The 19,734-nt window shown below is 42.2% G+C and overlaps 2 protein-coding genes across 15 annotated transcripts in view; one reads left to right on the top strand and one right to left on the bottom strand.

Moving 5' to 3' along the window:
- The window catches only part of armt1 (acidic residue methyltransferase 1), a 167,068-nt gene that overhangs the window by 18,813 nt on the left and 128,521 nt on the right, over window positions 1–19,734 (bottom strand). For 5 of the 11 annotated variants that reach the window (XM_069932289.1, XM_069932290.1, XM_069932291.1 and 2 more), the window contains 2 exons: window positions 11,019–11,217; window positions 1,542–1,656 (listed from right to left, as the gene is read on the bottom strand). In XM_069932289.1, the coding sequence (XP_069788390.1) occupies window positions 1,542–1,576 (35 nt within the window). In that variant the 5' untranslated portion in view covers window positions 1,577–1,656; window positions 11,019–11,217. Of the gene's footprint in view, window positions 1–1,541; window positions 1,657–8,268; window positions 8,431–8,630; window positions 8,650–11,018; window positions 11,218–19,734 lie in introns of those variants that run through there. The other 6 variants (XM_069932287.1, XM_069932288.1, XM_069932296.1 and 3 more) reach the window with 5 other exon arrangements.
- The window catches only part of rmnd1 (required for meiotic nuclear division 1 homolog), a 115,955-nt gene continuing 104,530 nt past the window's right edge, over window positions 8,310–19,734 (top strand). For 3 of the 4 annotated variants that reach the window (XM_069932283.1, XM_069932281.1, XM_069932280.1), the window contains exons 1-2: window positions 8,310–8,546; window positions 16,518–16,629. The gene's annotated coding sequence lies outside the window, so the exon portion shown is untranslated. Of the gene's footprint in view, window positions 8,547–9,884; window positions 9,981–16,517; window positions 16,630–19,734 lie in introns of those variants that run through there. The other variant, XM_069932282.1, reaches the window with a different exon arrangement.

The raw sequence follows: 19,734 nt of genomic DNA, 5'->3' as shown, positions 1-19,734 counted from the left end.
TTTGGCCTCTTGAAGCTCTTTACATCCTCCATCCTGGTCTTAATCCCACCAAATATTAGGTCATCAACAAGCTTGGAATTAAGCCATTGGTCTCTTCAATCAAATCATTCATTTCAATTAAGAATACCATTCAGTTAACATTTCAGATCAATTAACTTTCAGAAAATTCTAGTTTTATGCAGGATTATAGTGTTATTTATTGAATATATGTACAAGGTACAAGGACTGCCTAAAGAAATCTCTTGGTGCCTGCCACATTGACCACCGCCAGTGGGCTGATATCGCCTCAAACCGTGCATCTTGGCGCCTCACAGTTCGGCGGGCAGCAACCTCCTTTGAAGAAGACCGCAGAGCCCACCTCACTGACAAAAGACAAAGGAGGAAAAACCCAACACCCAACCCCACCAACCAATTTTCCCCTGCAACCGCTGCAACCGTGTCCGCCTGTCCCGCATCGGACTTGTCAGCCACAAACGAGCCTGCAGCTGATGTGGACATTACCCCTCTATAAATCTTCGTCCGCGAAGCCAAGCCAAAGAAAGAAAGAAAGAATGTTTGTTTAAGAATGTAGGAACAACATATCATCTGAATTTAAAATTGATTTCGAGACACAGTTACAGGTCCTTCTTTTCCACGAGCCTGTGCTGCCCACATGCATCCATGTGACCAATTACCCTACTAACCCATTACATCTTTGGAAGTAGGAAGAAACCAAAGTGATCAGAGGAGACCCATACAGATATGGAGAAAAGACACACAACTAATTACAGACAGCTGGTGCTGTAATAATGTTACACTATCTGTATGCCCTATTTTCTTACAACCTCTGGGCTCAAAAGTGAAATTAACAATTTCAGTCTTTCCAATTCTTTTTAAAATCAAAACCTGTTCCAACAAAATCGTTAAACTATATGTTAACCCTGTTTCTCACTCTATAGTTCTTGCCTGAACTGATTATTTTCAGCACTTCCAATTTTTATTTTGTATTAGAATGCCAATTACTCTTAGATGGTATCATTCATGCCTTTGTCTTAAACGATTGCTTCACTGCAGAAATCTCACGATTTCAGAATGGGAGTACCACATATCATTGGTCAACAAACATTTTTCTTCCTGAACACTCTTGGGTGTATTTTATGGATTTTTTTTATCATGCACCATTTTTCAATATAATCTATTTCTGTGATTTCCTGTCATATTTTAGCAGACAAAACCATGAAGTGCAACATGTCATTGAAAATTAATTTTCTACGTTTGCACTTGGACATCCTCCCTGCTTATCCTGGTGCAGTTAGTGACGAACATGGTGAAAGATTTCAAAAGGACATTGCGACCATGGAAAAGCAGTATCAGGGCAAATGGAATCCATCAATGCTGGTTCACTATTGCTGGACACTGACACAAGAGATATCAGCTGCTGAGTACAAACAAACATCAGCATCAACACATTTTTCGGTCAGTTGAACTAATGCAATGTGTCAGCATCATTAAGAAATTAAACATGCTAAATTCAGTAAAAGTTAATTTAATGTTTCTCCAACCTCCTATGTGATACAGCAAATATATTCCTGTTCATCTTGGAGTTATCTTTCAAATCCTCTTTTTTTCAGGAAGCAAATCCTTTGAAAAAAATTTGTTGTCCAGTGTATAGATGATCTGTGATAGATGATCAGCAAAGATTGCAGTTCAGCAAAATATAATTACACAGATTTCACCATGGCCTGAAAAACATTCTCCTCTAAATCAACAACAATGAATCAAATTATTCTTCCTTGCAAGATTTTCTTTGATAATACATAACAAATGCTGCACCTTAAGTAGATGTTAATGCATAGATTGATCCAAAGTTCAGGGAGACACAGTTAAGGTATCAACATTAATGATGTTAAAATCTCATTAATCATGTTAAAAAGCTAATTAATTATCCAATTAATTAATGTGCAAATGTTACTGTGAATAATTTCAAAATAAACCTGTGCTAGAATGAGTTTCTCTTGCTGGATACATATTTCATCAAATGGTCTGAAACTAATAATATAACCCAAATAAAACAATTCAATAGCAATTTTCATTATGATTTCCCATTAAAAAGCTGCATCTTTAAAACAAGGGTCCAATACTTGGCCAATACTTGAATGTTCTTGATCAGTCTAACACCAAAGGGATGAGTAAATTCCAACAGGAAAAGACTTATTAAAATTGGGATTAAATTTCATTGCATTAATAGGCAATAGGTGAAAAAAATCTTTTTTTTAAATTTTAATTTAGACATACAGCACGTTAACAGGCCATTTTGGCCCATGAGACCATGCTGCCCAATTTGCACCCAATGAACCCAAGCACCCGGCATGTTTCAAACAGTGGGAGGAAACTGAAGCTCCTGGGGAAAAACCATGCAGACACAGGGAGAACATACAAACTCCTTATGGACAGCGCAGGATTCGAACCCCAATCCCAGACGCTGTAAAGGTGTTGTGCTTACCACTTTGGTGCCTAATTGTTTTTATTCACAAAACTGTCAGTAGCAAAGTACGACAGAAAAAATTTGCAAAAAAAATGTTTTTGCTGTACAGGAAAATAGTCAATAGAAAATCTAAAGACAGGGTTCCCAATGACAATTACAAGATGCATTTTTAACTTGGTCAGTCTTAAAAATGAGAGAACACAAATGTATTGGAAGCATATGATGACATTTAGCTGGATGTCAACTGAGAACGCAAATACAGAATACAATAATGGAAGGTCACAAATTTTCTTTGTAAGAAGCAGGCAAATCCATTATTTCTCATAATGATGGACATTTTCCAAGAATTCCACCTACAAATCTTTTTTTCAAAAATAACTGTTTTCTTTTTTTTCTTTCCTCAGATGAATTTGAGAATTCAATTTGTACAGTTGGCACCAAAATCATCCCTGCTGAAGTTGTAAAGATGAACAAAATTCTTTAAAATAGTCTTTTAAAAAAATGGTGGCACTGCTGGAACTGCTGTCATAATTTTGTACACCTTTATTAAATCAGCCGGTGGCAAGGCTGCAGGGGTGGGGCTGTGGCAGTGAGGCTGCAGGGGATGGGGGTTGCAGCGGCGAGACTGGAGGTGTTGCAGCGACGGCGCTGGAGGGGAAGGGGTTGCTGGCGGTAAGTCTGGAGGCGAGGGGGCTGCGGAGGCAAGACTCGAAGGGAGGGGGTTGCACAGAGTTGGAGGAGAGTGGGTTGCAGTTTCACTGGAAGGGAGGGGGTTGCACGGAGTTGGAGGAGAGTGGGTTGCAGTGTCACTGGAAGGGAGGGGGTTGCACGGAGTTGGAGAGTGGGTTGCAGTGTCACTGGAAGGGAGGGGGTTGCACGGAGTTGGAGGAGAGTGGGTTGCAGTGTCACTGGAAGGGAGGGGGTTGCACGGAGTTGGAGGAGAGTGGGTTGCAGTGTCACTGGAGGGGAGGGGGTTGCACGGAGTTGGAGGAGAGTGGGTTGCAGTGTCACTGGAAGGGAGGGGGTTGCACGGAGTTGGAGGAGAGTGGGTTTCAGTGTCACTGGAAGGGAGGGGGTTGCACGGAGTTGGAGGAGAGTGGGTTGCAGTGTCACTGGAAGGGAGGGGGATGCTGGCAGAAAGACTGGAAGAGAGGGGGTTGCCAGCGGCAAGACTGAAGAGGGGATTGCGGCATCAGTGGAGGGGGGGGGGGGGTTGCCAGCAGCATGATTGGAGGAGTTGGGGTTGCAATGAGACTGGGAGAGGGGTTTGCCGGCGGCAAGACTGGAGGGGAGGGGGTTGCGGTGAGACTGGATGGGGGGGGGGGTTTCCCAGCAGTGAGACTGGAGGGGAGGGGATTGCCAGCAGCGAGACTGGAGGAGAAGGAGTTGCGGCAGTGTCTGGGTGGTGACGGTTACCAGCGGTTGTGGTGGAGGAGAGAGGGTTGCAGCTACAGTGAGAGAAGATTGCAGTGGTGGCGCTGGGAGAGAGGGTTGTCAGCTGCGAGGCTGCAGTACTAGAGTGTTTACAAATGGATTTGAGTGTTTTTAAGTGTTTTTGAATGGATAGAAATGCAGATAGATATTATATATACCATATACTGCAAGCTCTCAACCACCAGCTATGGAACAATAGGCCATTGCCTAGTTGGTCATCCTTCTGGCAGCTGCTGCAATCAAGTCATCCCCAAATGTGATGCCCTGCACTCCTTTGGACTCTGACGATGAGGTTGAGAGGGGGGTCATGTTGTCTGGGCAGCTCAAGGCCTCCTTACACTTTGCCCTGACATGTGCCCTAGAGTGGTCACTCCAGTCTCACTATGCAGTAAGAGTACAACACAGAAGACTGCAATTACGAGTTATAAATCCTGAGTCAACAGGCATAGAGTTGGACCCACGGGTTGTCTTCATTGGTGGGAGGGGCCACTGCATCCCACTGATCAGCTACCGTCTGCCTTAAGCCAAGAAGCCTTCGACCAATAAGGTGCTGACCCACCATGATCTGCTGGCTTCAGTGGGTGTCTGGAGCTTAAGAGTCTCAGGGCTTGACAATTAGATTACCAAACTTACACCAAACCACAAAAGAAAATGAAGACTCCAGCTCTTCAAATCACAAGCTGGAACGTGAGAACTATGCACCTAGGATTGATGGATGACCTCAAAGCACCGATGATGTCCGTAAGACAGTGGTTATTGACCTTGAACTACACAGTCTAAAAGTGGACACAGCAGCCTTGCAGGAGACCAGACTCCCAGACAACATACCGTAAAAGATGAAATTTTCCTTTGGCAAGGAAAGAGTACTGAGTCCAGAGAGCACACATTCTAGCCTTCGCTGTAAGAAATGCACTGCTCCATATGGTCGAGCCTCCAGCAAATGATACAGAGCAAATCATCAGTCTGCGTCTCTCCACCACACGGGGACCTGTAAACATCACCTGTGTCTACGCCCTCACACTCTCCTCAGTAGCCGAAGCCAAGGACCAATTCTACAAGTCATTTGGTGTCAAGGTCAATAGCATTCCCTCCTGAGTGACATGAATGCAAGAGTCAGTGCAGACCATGAATCTTGGCCATCAAGGCATGGAGATGAATGAAAATGGACAGAGATTCCTGGAGTTTTGCTGCTACGTCAACGTGTCACCAACACCTTCTTCCGGAAAAAGGCGTGCCACAAAGCATCATGGGGACACCCCAGGTCAAAACACTGACACCAGCTGGACCTGGTCATCATCAGACCTGATTCACTGAACAGCATCGCCAACACCAGAGCAGACCACAATGCTGACTGTGGCACAGATCACTCCTTGATCATCTCCAGAGTGAAGTTCAAGGCTAAGCAGCTCCACCATTGCCCAAACAGAAGGGCCGTGGCCAAAAGTCAGCACCAACGTATCCTGAGAAAAAATTTAGAATTTATTGAGCTACTCATCCCAGGAACCAAATCAGGACCTCCCTTTGCAGTAACAACTTATGGTAAGAAGGAGCAGAACACTGACTGGTTGAGGCAAGCATCACTGAGTTGGAGCCAGTGACTGAAGCAAAAAAGACTGTGCTGACCAATTAAAAGCACAACCCCAGCCAGAGGAATCTGCGGGCATTAAGAGCTGCTGACAGCAAGGCCTAGCAAACAGCTGTGCCAACGACTACTAGCTATAACTGCACACAACACCAAAACACCAGAGGCACGTATGAGCACATCAAGCAAGCCACTGGAGTACCAACGAAGCAGTCAGCCCCACTGAAGACCAAGACAGGGGAAATCATCATTAATCAGGAAAAGTAGATGGGACATGGGTTGAACACTACCTAGAACTCTACTCCAGAGAAAACACCATTTCTCAAGAAGCCCTGGACACCAATGAAGACTTGCCAGTATTGGTGGAACTAGATGCACAACCCACCGTGGAAGAATTGAGCAAAGCAATCGACGCTTTGGAGAGCAGGAAAGCGCCCGGTGAAGGTTCCATACCCCCAGACGTCAAGTGCAGGAACCCATTGTTGCTGGAGTCGCTCTGTGCTGGAAAGAGGCCAAGGTACCTCAGGATATGCATGGGAAAGGTCCTAGTCTGACCATAAACCTTCACTGATTGCATCTACCCCTAATCTCAGTGCGGCTTCAGGGTGATAAGCTTCGCAGTCCACCAAATCCACGAGAAATGCCGGGAACAGCAGATGCCCTTATACATCAGCTTCATAGACCTCACCAAGGCTTTCGACCACATGAGCAGGTATGGACTGTTCCAGCTGCTTGGGAAGATCGTCTGCCCTCCAAAGCTGCTCAGCATTATCGCTTCTTTTCACATCAACATGAAAGGCACAGTCAGCTTCGATGGATCCACCTCTGAACCATTTAAGATTCTTAGTGCCAACACTATTTTCCATCTTCTTCTTCCTGCTGCTGTCACGTGCATTTCAGGATTCAGAGGATGGAGCACATCGGCACACAAGAAGCGATGGAAAGCTCTTTAATCTGGCCCGTCTAAAAGCACAGAGCAAGACCCAGCAGGATCCCATCAGAGAGCTACTGAAAAATCATTGCAAATGAATTTCTGGTCACGATTATATAGCAAATACAACCAATCCATTACAGTACCATTAAGCTAATTAACAGATGAGAGGATTTGGTCAACTATATCAAAGGTGGTACGGGTTAAAAAGTACAAGGAGAGATAAATTACTTTTCTCAATCACAAAGAATCTCATTGGCGATATCAATCATCCCAGTATCCAAGTTGCCTCAACAACTTCCACCCAGTAGAACTAACTTCTACTGTGATGAAATGCTTCAAGAGACTGGTCATGACCAGAATTAACATGTACCTAAATAAAGATCTTGACCTACTGAAGTTCACCTATCGTCACAATCGCTCCACAGCAGATGCAATATCATTGGCCCGCCACGCAGCTCGAGAACAATAATTCATACATAAGATTGCTCTTCATCAACTACAGCTCACCATTCAATACCATTATTCCCTCAGTATTGATCGAAAAGCTACAAACTCTAGGCCTCTGTAGCCCCCCTCCCACCCTCCCCCCCCCACCCTCCCCCCCCCACTGAATCTGGATCCTTGACTTTCTCATCGGAAGACCAGTCAGTACAAATTGGAAACAATGTCTCATCCTCACTGATTATCAACATAGGCGCACCCCAAGGATGAGTGCTCAACTTACTGCTTTACTCGCTATAAACCCATCACTGTGTCGCCAGGCACAATTCCAAAATGCCATCTACAAGTTTGTCAACACCACAATTGTTGGCAGAATCACAGATGGCAATGAGGCGGTGTAAAGGAGGGAGACAGACCCAGTCCTCATTGAGGGCTCAGTAACTGAAAGGTTCAAGAGCTTCAAATTTCTGGGTGTCAATATCTCCGAGGATCTGTTCTGGAGGCATCATGTTGATGCAATCACAAAAAAGGCATACCAGTGGGTATACTTTGTTAGGCATTTGTGTGTCACTGGAGACTCTTGTGAACTTCTACAGGTGTACCATGGTGAGTATTCTGACCGGTTGCATCACAGCCTGGTATGGAGGCGTCAACTCTCAAGACAAGAATAAACCAGAGGGTTGTTAACTCAGACTGTGACATCACAGGCACCAGACCTCACTCCATCAAACACATCTACAGGAGTGTCTTTAGAAAGCAGCCTCTATCTTCAAAGACCCCCACGACCCAGGTCATGTCCTCTTCAATTTGCTACCATCGGGAAAAAGATACAAGAGCCCAAATACGGCACAAGGACAACTTCTTCCACGCTGCCATCAGATTCTTGAATAATCAATTATTTTATGAACCAAAGACACTGTCTTACCCTCAAGCACTATTATTATTTTTTTTCTTATAGTGATGTAGTAAGATGGTATAAAATGAATGTAGAACTGTGATGCTGCCGCAAAGCACCGAATTTCATGACAATAAATTCTGATTGCAAAGGACACTGTTTGACCAGCTGAATTTCTCCAGCAGTTATTTTTTTTAACACTTCAACCACGGTGCCTACAGATCTTCGTGATAAAGGGTTCAGTTTCGAAATATTGACTGACCAGACTGCTGCCTGACCCACCGAGTCCCTCCAGCTTGATGGTCAGCATGGACATGGCAGGCCGAAGAGCCTGACAATACAATTTGCTAGTGTGAAAATTAATTTTCTATGGGAATTAATCGGGAATGTGCTACTGCTACTTTCATGCTGAGATTAATTTTTCGGATGGTCTCTGAGACCTGTTGCAACAGCGCGCATGCTCATTGCAGTACAGAACCCGCCGTCAACTCTTGTCCCGTGCACTCTCCCTTACACACCCAGTGTACTTTCCCGAGAGTGAGTCGGGTACCTCCGACCGAACCCCTCTCTCTTCATCCTCCCCCTCCTCTGTTTCTGCCGAGGGCGCTTCTCCCGCGATTCTCCTCAGCGCCATCTTCCGCACGGCGTAATGGGTGGGCCGAGACGCAGGAAGTGACGACGCCCAGGAAGGTGCCAGCCAGCCGCCGTTTGGCGGGCGTGCGTGCGTGCGTGCGTGCGGAGGCGCCAGGTGCGCGCGGGGGAATGAGAGGTCGCGAGGCACGGTCCTGTTTTTAAGGTGTGTGAAATCCGCGAGGCCCGGCCGCGAACTCGCGCGACGGTCCGGGATAACTTGCATTGAAGCCCCACGGGGTTCCTTCACCTCTGACCCCTCTGTCCAGTGTGCACTCGCAGAAGGGTCGTGCCGCTCCGTTAATCCCTGCAGCACGGTGGGAGTGCCGGATTGTCCACCGCATGCAATGCAGGAAAGCTGTCGCCTTCTCGTCATTCAGTGTCATGCGGCGGGATTGGCCCCACTGCTAACACTGCAGTCCAACGCCAACAGGAGGGTGGCAAAGTCCAATGTAGTGACATAATCTATAGACGCACTACTACATTAAAAGATTCGAGAATTTAACAAAGTTTGTAATGTAGGAGGTAGCCATTCGTCCTTCCTGTGTCTGTAATTTGGAAATGGGCTCTCCTCTCTAATCCTATTTGACATTCGTGCTGCAGGGCTCTAACCCTGTTGTCCTAGTTCTTCAAATAGTCATTAAATCCGATGAGAGGTTCTGCCTCTACTATTCTTTCAGACAATGAATCATAGGCCCCCTGCAACATTTGGTGAAATGCATATACTGGATAAACTCAGCGGGTCACACAGCATCCATAGGACTTGGTAATAAATTTAGAATCTTGAGCATCTTGCTATTTCCGTTGGTGACAGAACTGTCTGGTTCTATTGCAAGATGATCTGAATATAATGTTAATGATCTCCACAGACACTGCCTGATGCGCTGAGCATTTCCAGGATTCCCCTTTTTGGTTTCAGCAACATCTCGGAATTAGCAACAGTTTGGGAGTGCTGCATCGTCACTCTCCAGTGCAGCACTACAGGGATGGCTTGCTGTCAAGTGCAATATCTCTTCACAGTTGCATTGATAATCAGCATAGGTTGATTGAACTGTGGTGTTGACAAACTTGTAGATGACATAGGTTATGAGAATGCTTTACACTCAGGCTGTAGGTTCAGGGTTACAGAAATGTACTTTTAATCTCTTTGGTGCTGTAATGCAGAATTACTGCACTGTCAAATTCCTCAGTCCAATACTGTGGGAATGCTACTTTATTACATCTGTGATTCTGCCAACAACTGTAGTGTTGACAAACTTGTAGATGGCATAGGTTATGAGAATGCTTTACACTCAGGCTGTAGTTCAGGGTTACAGAAATGTACTTTTAATCTCTTTGGTGCTGTAATGCAGAATTACTGTATTGTCAAATTCCTCAGTCCAATACTGTGGGAATGCTACTTTATTACATTTTGCTGAGTGCAACACTGCTTGGTGGAATTTCACAGAGATCTTATACACTGACTCATTTAACTTCTGGCCAACAATCAAAACAGGGCCGGTTTTAAGCCTATTTGACCGATTTGATCAAATTGGGCCCCGCGCCATGTTTGAGCCCAGGCCTTGAGCAGAGAACACTGTGACGGACTTCATTTAAACTGGTAAGAAAATAACACTATAGGCCTTATAAACTGAGGGATTTGTCAGTGAAATTGTGAAGTTATTGCCCTTAATTGATCGTATTATCTCAGTGAAATACTTTTAGGAAATATGTCTTCGATTAAACAACTGGCTATAGGTCTCTTTTGTCTCCCTAGCCAAAAATTTCATGTTTCGTATTCATTTGACCCAGTAAGATAGATGTATTCCGTAGCTGATGAAGCATCTCTTATTATTATCAAGATCAAAACAGGCTATAGGCTCATCAATAAGAGAACTTATACTTTAATATGGGCTTAAGCAGTTACCCTGAATGTAAATAGCCTAGGCCAAAGCGTAGGATTTCTGACAATGTTAGTAATTGTAGATGGAATTGGTGAGGATATTCGGGCCTTGTAAAGATGAATAAGCCTGAAGTTAGGTTAGTTTAAGTTGATCTTTACTAGGCTAGGTCACTGTGGGGGTTATAGTCAACATTTTTACAAGCTGGTTTACAAGGTTATTCAGCTATTGGGGCATGTACTGTACATCTTGGGGTTATTCATCTTTACAAGATCTAGATATTCTTAGCAAGGCTGTCTCTGTCATTGTTACATAATTTTGCAGTGGTTTGATTTAGTATCAAAATAGTACTAGGCAACTGTTATTAACTATGCTATTGCACTGCCAGGGCTTTTGGAAAAACTGATGCGTGTAATGGATGAAATTCGCTCCCGAAGAAAACAATTTCCGCATGGTCAAGCTAAACTGCACCTGTTCCAAATCACCAAAAGCATGTTTTTGGTGATTTGGAACAGGTGCAGTTTAGCTTGACCATGCGGAAATTGTTTTCTTCGGGAGCGAATTTCATCCATTACACGCATCAGTTTTTCCACCAATTCTCTAGCCAAATATCTAGCGACAAACTAATGCTAGACATTTGACTAGAAAATCAGCTAAAAAAATGGCAAAATTAAAGTGCGTCGCCCCCCCCGTTCTGGAATGTAACCTTAACTAACATAACCTAACCTAACTATTACTAAAAAAAAGGCAATTCTTACCTTATTCGAAGTTGTCATTCAACAAATCCAGAATTGGTCGCATGTTTTGCTGTTCAGTGACGTTCACAAGTTGAGAGTTGGGTGCGTTGTTCCAAGGTCAGCAGCTGACGTTGGAACAACGAAAAGCTAATGAGCAAAATGACAAGGGATTGACCTTGGTTTCTTGCGTTGTCCCAACGACGATGACAACATTCTTCCACTGTTGGAACAACGTAGACATGTTATCAGAGATGTCGAGTCCAATTTTATAACAAATTGCTAACGTCAAGTTTTTTGTGTAATTTTAAGTCTAAACATTTTAAAATATACTTTTACCTTTTTTTACCTTAAAAATATAGCCCAGAGAATTAGCAGCTTAAAATTTATATGTCATTTTACATGGCAAGCACAAGCAGAGATAGAGACAAAGGGTGTAAGTATTTAAGCGGCAACCAGAAACGAGCACTGGCCAAGGCTAAGGTAGCTGAAAATGAAAAACATAGAGGTGCCATCACAAAATTCCTTGTCACTCCATCTTTGAAGCGCCCATGTATTGAGGATGAAGAAAACAAAAACAATTCAGAAAATGACAATACAGCCTTGAGTACAATTACAGTTGATGAACACAATGATGAAATTGATAACAAGTTAGAAAAGGATGACGCAGCTGTGAATCAAATTGAAGGCGATCTCAATGCACCAGAAGACAATGTCAAAGTGGGAAGTCCACTTAAAGCTGAAAAAGACCAAGCCCAAACATCACGCAATGATGGATCATCCATGAGTACAGTTGTAATTAACATTTATGATGACCCAGTCAACTGGCCAACATACATAAATCAAAATGTAAGAGATTATTTAACAATGAAAGGTCCTCCTATTCCAGTGAACAACTTTCCACGAAATGAAAATGATTGTGATTTTCAAAGTTTCACTGTAAGAGGAAACTTTCAAATGGGGAGTGTGTTGAAAGACCTTGGATTATATACTCTCAGTCTGCTGATAGAATTTATTGTTTTTATTGTAAACTTTTAAGTAAGAACACAACCAGTGCATTATCAACAAGTGGATTCAACAACTGGTCTAATCTTCATACAAGATTGTGTGAGCATGAAAATTCTAAAAACCGTTTGGAAGCCACATGGAGTTTCTGGGAGTTACACCAAAGACTTTGTAGTGGACAGACAATTGACAAAGAACTTGAAATAATTGTCAATGAATGTGCAAAGTACTGGCAGCAAGTATTCAAAAGGCTAGTAGCAATAGCACAGTTTCTTGCTGAGAGAAATCTAGCATTTAGAGGAACAGAGGAAAAAGTTGGTAATTAGAGTGTACAGAATTGAAGCTCTTTAGGTCTTGTTGAGCTGTTTGGAAAGTTTGACCCTGTTCTTGAAGAACATTTGCAAAAAGTCAAAAACCACAAAATTCATAATCACTATTTAGGAAAAGATACTCAGAATGAAGTTCTAGACATTATGGCTACAGTTGTTTTGAATGAGATACTGAAATGCGTAATTTTAGACTGAACACCGGATATAAGTCAACAAGAGCAAATGTCTCTAACGATCAGGTATGTGTCTGATGGTAACTTGGCTCCATCAGGTGTTTATGAACATTTCATAAAGTTTATGCAGGTTGAAAGTAGCACAGGAGAAGATTTATATAAAACATTATTAAACACACCGAAGGAATTAAATTTAGAGGTGAAAGATATTCGAGGCCAAGGCCATGACAACGGCAGCAACATGAAAGATCACACATCTAGAGTACAAGCACGACTGTTGAAGGATAATTCAAGAGCTTTCTTTGTACTCTGTGCATGTCACAATTATGACCTTTTACTCAGAGATGTAGCCAAGTGTTGTCCAGATGCTATTACATTTTTTGGGATCTTGCCAAGGATCTACATATTGTTCTCAGCATCAACTAAGAGGTGAGCAGTTTTTAACAAACATGTACCCGGGTTATCAGTGAAACCCTTGAGCAACACAAGGTGGGAGTGTTGGATTGATAGTGTTAAAGCTATTCGTTATCAGGTTGGAGAAGTATATGATGCACGTGGAAATATCAGAGATAACAGATGAGCCCAAGGTAAAAGCAGAAGCTGAATCTTTAACAAACCAGATAAAAGACTACAAATTTTTAGTTTCTTTGATATTTTGGCATGAAGTACTTTTTAAAGTTAACTATGTAAGCAAGGAACTACAAGGTGAAACAAAGGACATTGATGAAGGCATATAACCATATAACCACTTACAGCACAGAACAGGCCAGTTCGGCCCTACTAGTCCATGCCGTAGCAAATCCCTACCCTCCTAGTCCCACTGACCAGCACCCGGTCCATACCCCTCTAGTCCCCTCCTATCCATGTAACGATCCAGTCTTTCCTTAAATGTAACCAATGATCCCGCCTCGACCACGTCTGCCGGAAGCTCATTCCACATCCCCACCACCCTCTGCGTAAAGAAATTTCCCCTCATGTTCCCCTTATAATTTTCCCCCTTCAATCTTAAACCATGTCCTCTAGTTTGAATCTCCCCCTTTCTTAATTGAAAAAGCCTATCCACATTTACTCTGTCTGTCCCTTTTAAAATCTTAAACACCTCTATCAAGTCCCCTCTGAATCTTCTACGCTCCAGAGAAAAAAGCCCCAGTCTGCACAACCTTTCCCTGTAACTCAGACCCTGAAATCCTGTCAACATTCTCGTGAACCTTCTCTGCACTCTCTCTATTTTGTTTATATCTTTCCTATAATTTGGTGACCAAAACTGTACACAGTACTCCAAATTTGGCCTCACCAATGCCTTGAACAATTTCATCATAACCTCCTTACTCTTGAATTCAATACTCCGATTTATGAAGGCCAACATTCCAAATGCCTTCTTCACCACACCATCTATCTACCTGAGTATCAGCCTTGAGGGTACTATTTACCATCACTCCTAATGGAGTCATTTGAAAAACTATTATGGCTAAGAATTTATAGAGAGGGCGGTTTTAATGATGTCCTAATAGACGCAAATGAATTGGCTGAAGCTGTTGAATTACCATTGGAGTTTAGACAATTTCAAGAAAAAAAACTATGTAGAAGGAAGAGAATGTTTTCATATGAGGCAAAAGATCAAGCTTTAGATGATCCAAAAGAAGCACAGAGTTCAGTGCTTCAGCTTAGTGCTAGACAAAGCTATTCAATCTTTAGAGTCTAGATTTAAGCAGCTTAAAAGCCATGTAAAATTATTAGGATTTTTAAATAACTTTCAGAGCTTACAAAAGGCGGAAATAAGGAAACACACAGCAGACCCTGAAGCAGCTTTAACTGATTCCATACTAAAACAGAGCACTGATGGAGGGGTAGTTACTGAAACAACTAAAGACGTGGATGGTTATCTGTTGGCCAAAGAACTTGAAGCACTGAAAACTTTTCTTCCCTTCAGTGTCTTTAAGCCTCAAGCTCTGTTTGAATACCTGGTAGTAAACAATCAATTCACAGCATTTCCTAATGTTTTTATTGCTTTGAGGATTTACTTAACAATGCCCGTAACAGACACATCGGGGGAAAGAAATTTTTCAAAACTAAAACTGATTAAAACATACTTACAGTCAACAGTTTCACAAGAGAGACTAAACAATTTGGCGATGCTATCTATAGAAAATAACATTACTAAAACTATTGACTTTGAAACTATTTTGAAAGATTTTACAAATAAAAAAGCCAGAAAAGTCTGTTTCTAAAAGACCTGCATGAACAGTAGGTCTGTAATTGTCTTAACTTGTATTAAAAAATTAAAACTTTCTTATTGTCTTTCAATATTTAGTATATCAAGCATTAAATGCTTTTTGGCTAAGACTGGCATACTCTTTGGCTTGGCTTCGCGGACGAAGATTTATGGAGGGGGTAAAAAGTCCACGTCAGCTGCAGGCTCGTTTGTGGCTGACCAGTCCGATGCGGGACAGGCAGACACGATTGCAGCGGTTGCAAGGGAAAATTGGTTGGTTGGGGTTGGGTGTTGGGTTTTTCCTCCTTTGCCTTTTGTCAGTGAGGTGGGCTCTGCGGTCTTCTTCAAAGGAGGTTGCTGCCCGCCAAACTGTGAGGCGCCAAGATGCACGGTTTGAGGCGTTATCAGCCCACTGGCGGTGGTCAATGTGGCAGGCACCAAGAGATTTCTTTAGGCAGTCCTTGTACCTTTTCTTTGGTGCACCTCTGTCACGGTGGCCAGTGGAGAGCTCGCCATATAACAGGATCTTGGGAAGGCGATGGTCCTCCATTCTGGAGACGTGACCCATCCAGCGCAGCTGGATCTTCAGCAGCGTGGACTCGATGCTGTCGACCTCTGCCATCTCGAGATGACTGGCATACTACATGAAATATAAAACATCAATTTCGACTTTTGTAGAGTAGAGGCCCCACTATCAATTTTCTAATTGGGCCCCGCAATTCCTAGCACCGGCCCTGCATTCAACTCACCTTAATGTGACCAAATGAAGATTAGCTGATTCTAATCATTCATTTCTGTTTGTGGGATTGTTTGATTTAATTTTTCCATACATCAGAAGTACATGATGGGTGCCCAGAGGTTGTAAAAGACACTATATAAATGTAATTTTTAATAATGTTTAATTACAGCTGACAATTTGTAGTCTACCATTGTTCCAACAGTTGAACATGTACTTAAACAGTAGCACATAAATACAAGAAATTTAAACTATTTTTCATGGAGGAATACAAACCATGATAATTGTGGTTCACTTAATGATCTTTACCCTATTCAAAATTTGTCATAAATCTAATTGATATACTGTGAATTTCTAACTACTTGCATAAGATTACAAAAAATATCAATGTGAATATGCAGGGAATAGAGGGCTATTTATCATATGGAAGCTTATTTTGGCGCAACGTTTGGTGCAGATATGTGAGCCAAAGGGCTGTACTTGTGCTGTACTGTTCCATGTTTAATTTGTCAAATGACTTATCAAGTCTGCTGTGCCTTTCAAAATCATACTTAAAGTCCACTTGCCTGCACAATCCTCGTATCCCTTGATTCCTATATAATGCTTAAAATGGATCCATCTCAGCCTTGATTATACATTGTAATAATTCTGAAACAAGTTATTAGAGTGAAGAAATTTCTCCTCATCCCAGTCGCAAATGACTGCTGCCTTATCCTGAAACACTCTCACCTGATTCTAGACTCTTTCCTCTATTAATCTCTTTTGGAATCTTGCCTGAAACAATTAAATTGCTTTTAAACCTTCCATATTCCAATCTCACTCATATTCTCCTCAAAGTGCAATCTTCTTCAACTTGAATGAATCGGCACTGCACTGAGTCTGAAGCATATTCTTTGAGTATGGAGAAGAAAACTAACCACAATACTACAGGTGTGACCTCATCAAACATTGCTTTAGTCACATCAGGCTTCCATATATTTGAACTCTAGCCTCTTATTAATATACTGTTTATTGTCTTCTTACTGTTCTACCCATTGGAATGAATGTATCTTTAATTCTCTATTTCAGATCATTTGGAACCATTCAACTTAATTTCTTCTCATGGAATTGCCCTTGCAGCAAAGGAATAAATTTTAAGAGTTTTCATTGAAATCCCTGAGTAAAGTATATACTTTCAAAGGTAAGATGTCCAGATCTGTACATGGAATTCTATGTGTGGTTTTTTTTTCCAATAATCGGATAACTGCTTGATTTTCTTGGATTTGTACACTATACTATTGATAATTTTAAAAAACTAATGCACCATTTTCTTCTTCATTGTTAATTTTATATTGATGTACAGTGTTTTCTAATCTTTTGCCTTTACAAAACCATCCAGCATTACTAGTCTTCCTGTGGAAATAAATAAATTCACACTCCCTCCACATCAGCCTCCACTTTGCCCAATCATTCTACTGGGCTGTATTATTTTTCTGCCTGTTCAAGTCTCTTCACAGCTTGTTTGTCAACTATTTTTATATAGTCCAAAAACTTGTATATAATATACTTAGTATGTGTTGTTGAACACAACTGATGCCCAGGTACTGCAACTGTAGTATCCCATATAGAACAACGTAGAACTCTACAGCACAATACAGGTCCTTCAGCCTCCATGTTGTGTTGACCCATACTCTGCTTTAAAAAAGGTACTAAACCCTCCCTACCCCATAACCCTCTATTTTTCTTTCATCCATGTGCCTGTCTAAGAATCTCTTAAATGCCCCTGTTTCAGCCTCCACCACCATCCCTGGCAAGGCATTCCAGGCACCCACAACTCTCTGTGTAAAAAAGAAAAATGTATCCCTGATATCTCCACTAAACTTCCCTCCCTTAGCTTTTTACATATGTCCTCTGGTGTTTGTTATTCCTGCCCAGGGAAACAGGTGCTGGCTGTCCACCCTATCTATGCCTCTCATAATCTTGTAGATCTCTATCAAGTCTCCTCTCATCCTTCTACACTCCAAAGAGAAAAGTTCCAGCTCTGTTAACCTTGCCTCATAAGATTTGTTTTTTAAACCAGGCAACATCCTGGTAGATCTCCTCTGCACCCTCTCCATAGCTTCCACATCCTTCCTATAATGAGGTGACACAATATTCAGTAAAGTGTGGCCTTACCAGAGATTTGTAGAGTTTCAACATGACCTCTTTTCATCTGAATTCCATCCCCTATTAATGAAGCCCAGCAACCCACAGGCCTTCTTAAATATCTTATCAACTTGTGTGGCGACCTTGAGGGATGTGTGGATTTGAACTCCAAGGTCCCTCTGTTCATCCACATTCCTAAGTAACCGACCATTAACCCCATACTCGGACTTCTGGTTTGTCCTTCCAAAATGTATCACCTCAGACTTTCCAGACTGAACTCCATCTGCCACTTTTCTGCCCAATGCTGCATCCTGTCTATATCCTCTTGTAACCTTCTACAACCTTCAGCTCCATTCACAACCTCTTTAACCTTCATGTCATCTGCAAACTTACTGACCCATCCTTCTGCCTCTTCATCCAGGTCATTTATAAAAATCACAAAGAGCAATGGTTCCAGAACAGATCCACTAGTTACTGACATCCAGGCAGAATACTTTCTGTCCACTACTACTTCCACACAGCCAAGGTTCCACTGATCCTGTGCCACATGACTTTCTGGATGAGTCTCTCTGGGAACCTTGTCAAATGCCTTGCTAAAATCCATGTAGACCACATCTACCGCCCTACCCACATCAGTTTCTTTTGTAACTTTCTCTAAAAACTTAATTAGGCTTGTGAGGTATGACCTTCCCTTCACAAAGGCATCCTGACTATTACTTGAGTAGTCTGTACTTCTCCAAATGCTCATAGATCCTATCCTTAAGAATCCTCTCCTATAGTGTGCACATCACTGATGTAAGACTTGCCAGTCTATAATTCCCAGGATTCTCCCTATTACCTCTTTTGAAAAAGGGGTCTACATTTGCCATCCTCCAATCTTCCGGCACCTCCCCTGCGGCCAAAGAGGACTCAAATATATCATAGCCACTGCTCCAGCTTTCTCCTCCCTCACTTCCCACAGCAACCTGAGTTATATTGCATCAGTCAATGTTTTTAAGATCCAACACTTCCTCTTCCTTAATCTTAACTTTGTCCAGCACACAAGCCAGTTCTATTCCGACCTCACCCTGATCAAGGTCCTTTTCTCTTGTGAATACTGAAGCAAAGTATTAATTTAGAACCTCCTCAACCTCCTCTGCCTCCACGCACATGTAGTCTCCTTTATCCTTTAGTGGCCCCACCTTAATTCTCATCATTCTTCTGTTCTTCACATTTGCATAGAACTACTTAGGTTCTCCTTAATCCTACATGCTAAGGCCTTCTCTTGCCCCCTTTGAGCTCTCCTGTCCTTTTTTTTGTAATTCGTTATTTATCGCACTATGAACCATATCAACCAATATATTTACAGATGCATCTCTTTAAATATTCACAGTGACATTTTCTCTTTTTTTTCCCCCATCCCTCCCTTCCCCCTTCCCACCCCCCTCCAAAAACAGTAAATATTGAACATATAAAATACAATAAAATAATATCTTTATACAAAAGGAATTCAAACAAAAAAGACGCATCATCTACTTATACACATTAAATCTGATCGTGTTTATCTTCTTATCATTTTAGGTGGTGGTGGTCCGAGGCCTACCCTCTCCATTATGCTCCATGCATGACTCCTAGGTTCTTCCAAACACTGTAACTCTGTCTCTCAAACCACATGTGATGTTTTTTTTCCAATGGGATACACTTAAACTTGGGTATATATTTTCACTTCTTTTCTGCCTCTTCACCATCTCCATCCCCTTTTTTTCCATGACTGTTTTTTAAGTTTTCCTCTTTAATCTCAATATATGACAATGCACTTAAGACATGAAATACCCCAACAATCCCCACAAGCAATAACCCTTTAACCCCAAATGAACCTCCCCTCCTTGGATTGCCCCTTGTCCCTTGACGACAACCACAACTACCCTTTCCATTCGCTTTGTGAACTTACTCGCGAGTGTCAACAGATTTCGCAGTGACCATTATTCTCCCCCCCAGGCCCCCCCCCAGAGAACGCTATTTTCCTATACATATAACAAAGCTCTCTTTTTCCCCCTTCTTCCCCTTATCCATCTTTAAATCTTTATATATACATTATCTTTACTTTATATTTTTACATATTTATGTATATTTCCTTCTTGTCACTCTTCCTCCTCGCTTCTCCTGTCCTGCAAATGTTCAG

The sequence above is a fragment of the Narcine bancroftii genome, chromosome 4 (genome assembly GCF_036971445.1).
Source record: "Narcine bancroftii isolate sNarBan1 chromosome 4, sNarBan1.hap1, whole genome shotgun sequence".
NCBI classification, from domain to species: Eukaryota; Metazoa; Chordata; class Chondrichthyes; order Torpediniformes; family Narcinidae; genus Narcine; species Narcine bancroftii.
This window is presented reverse-complemented; position numbering and strand designations above follow the sequence as displayed.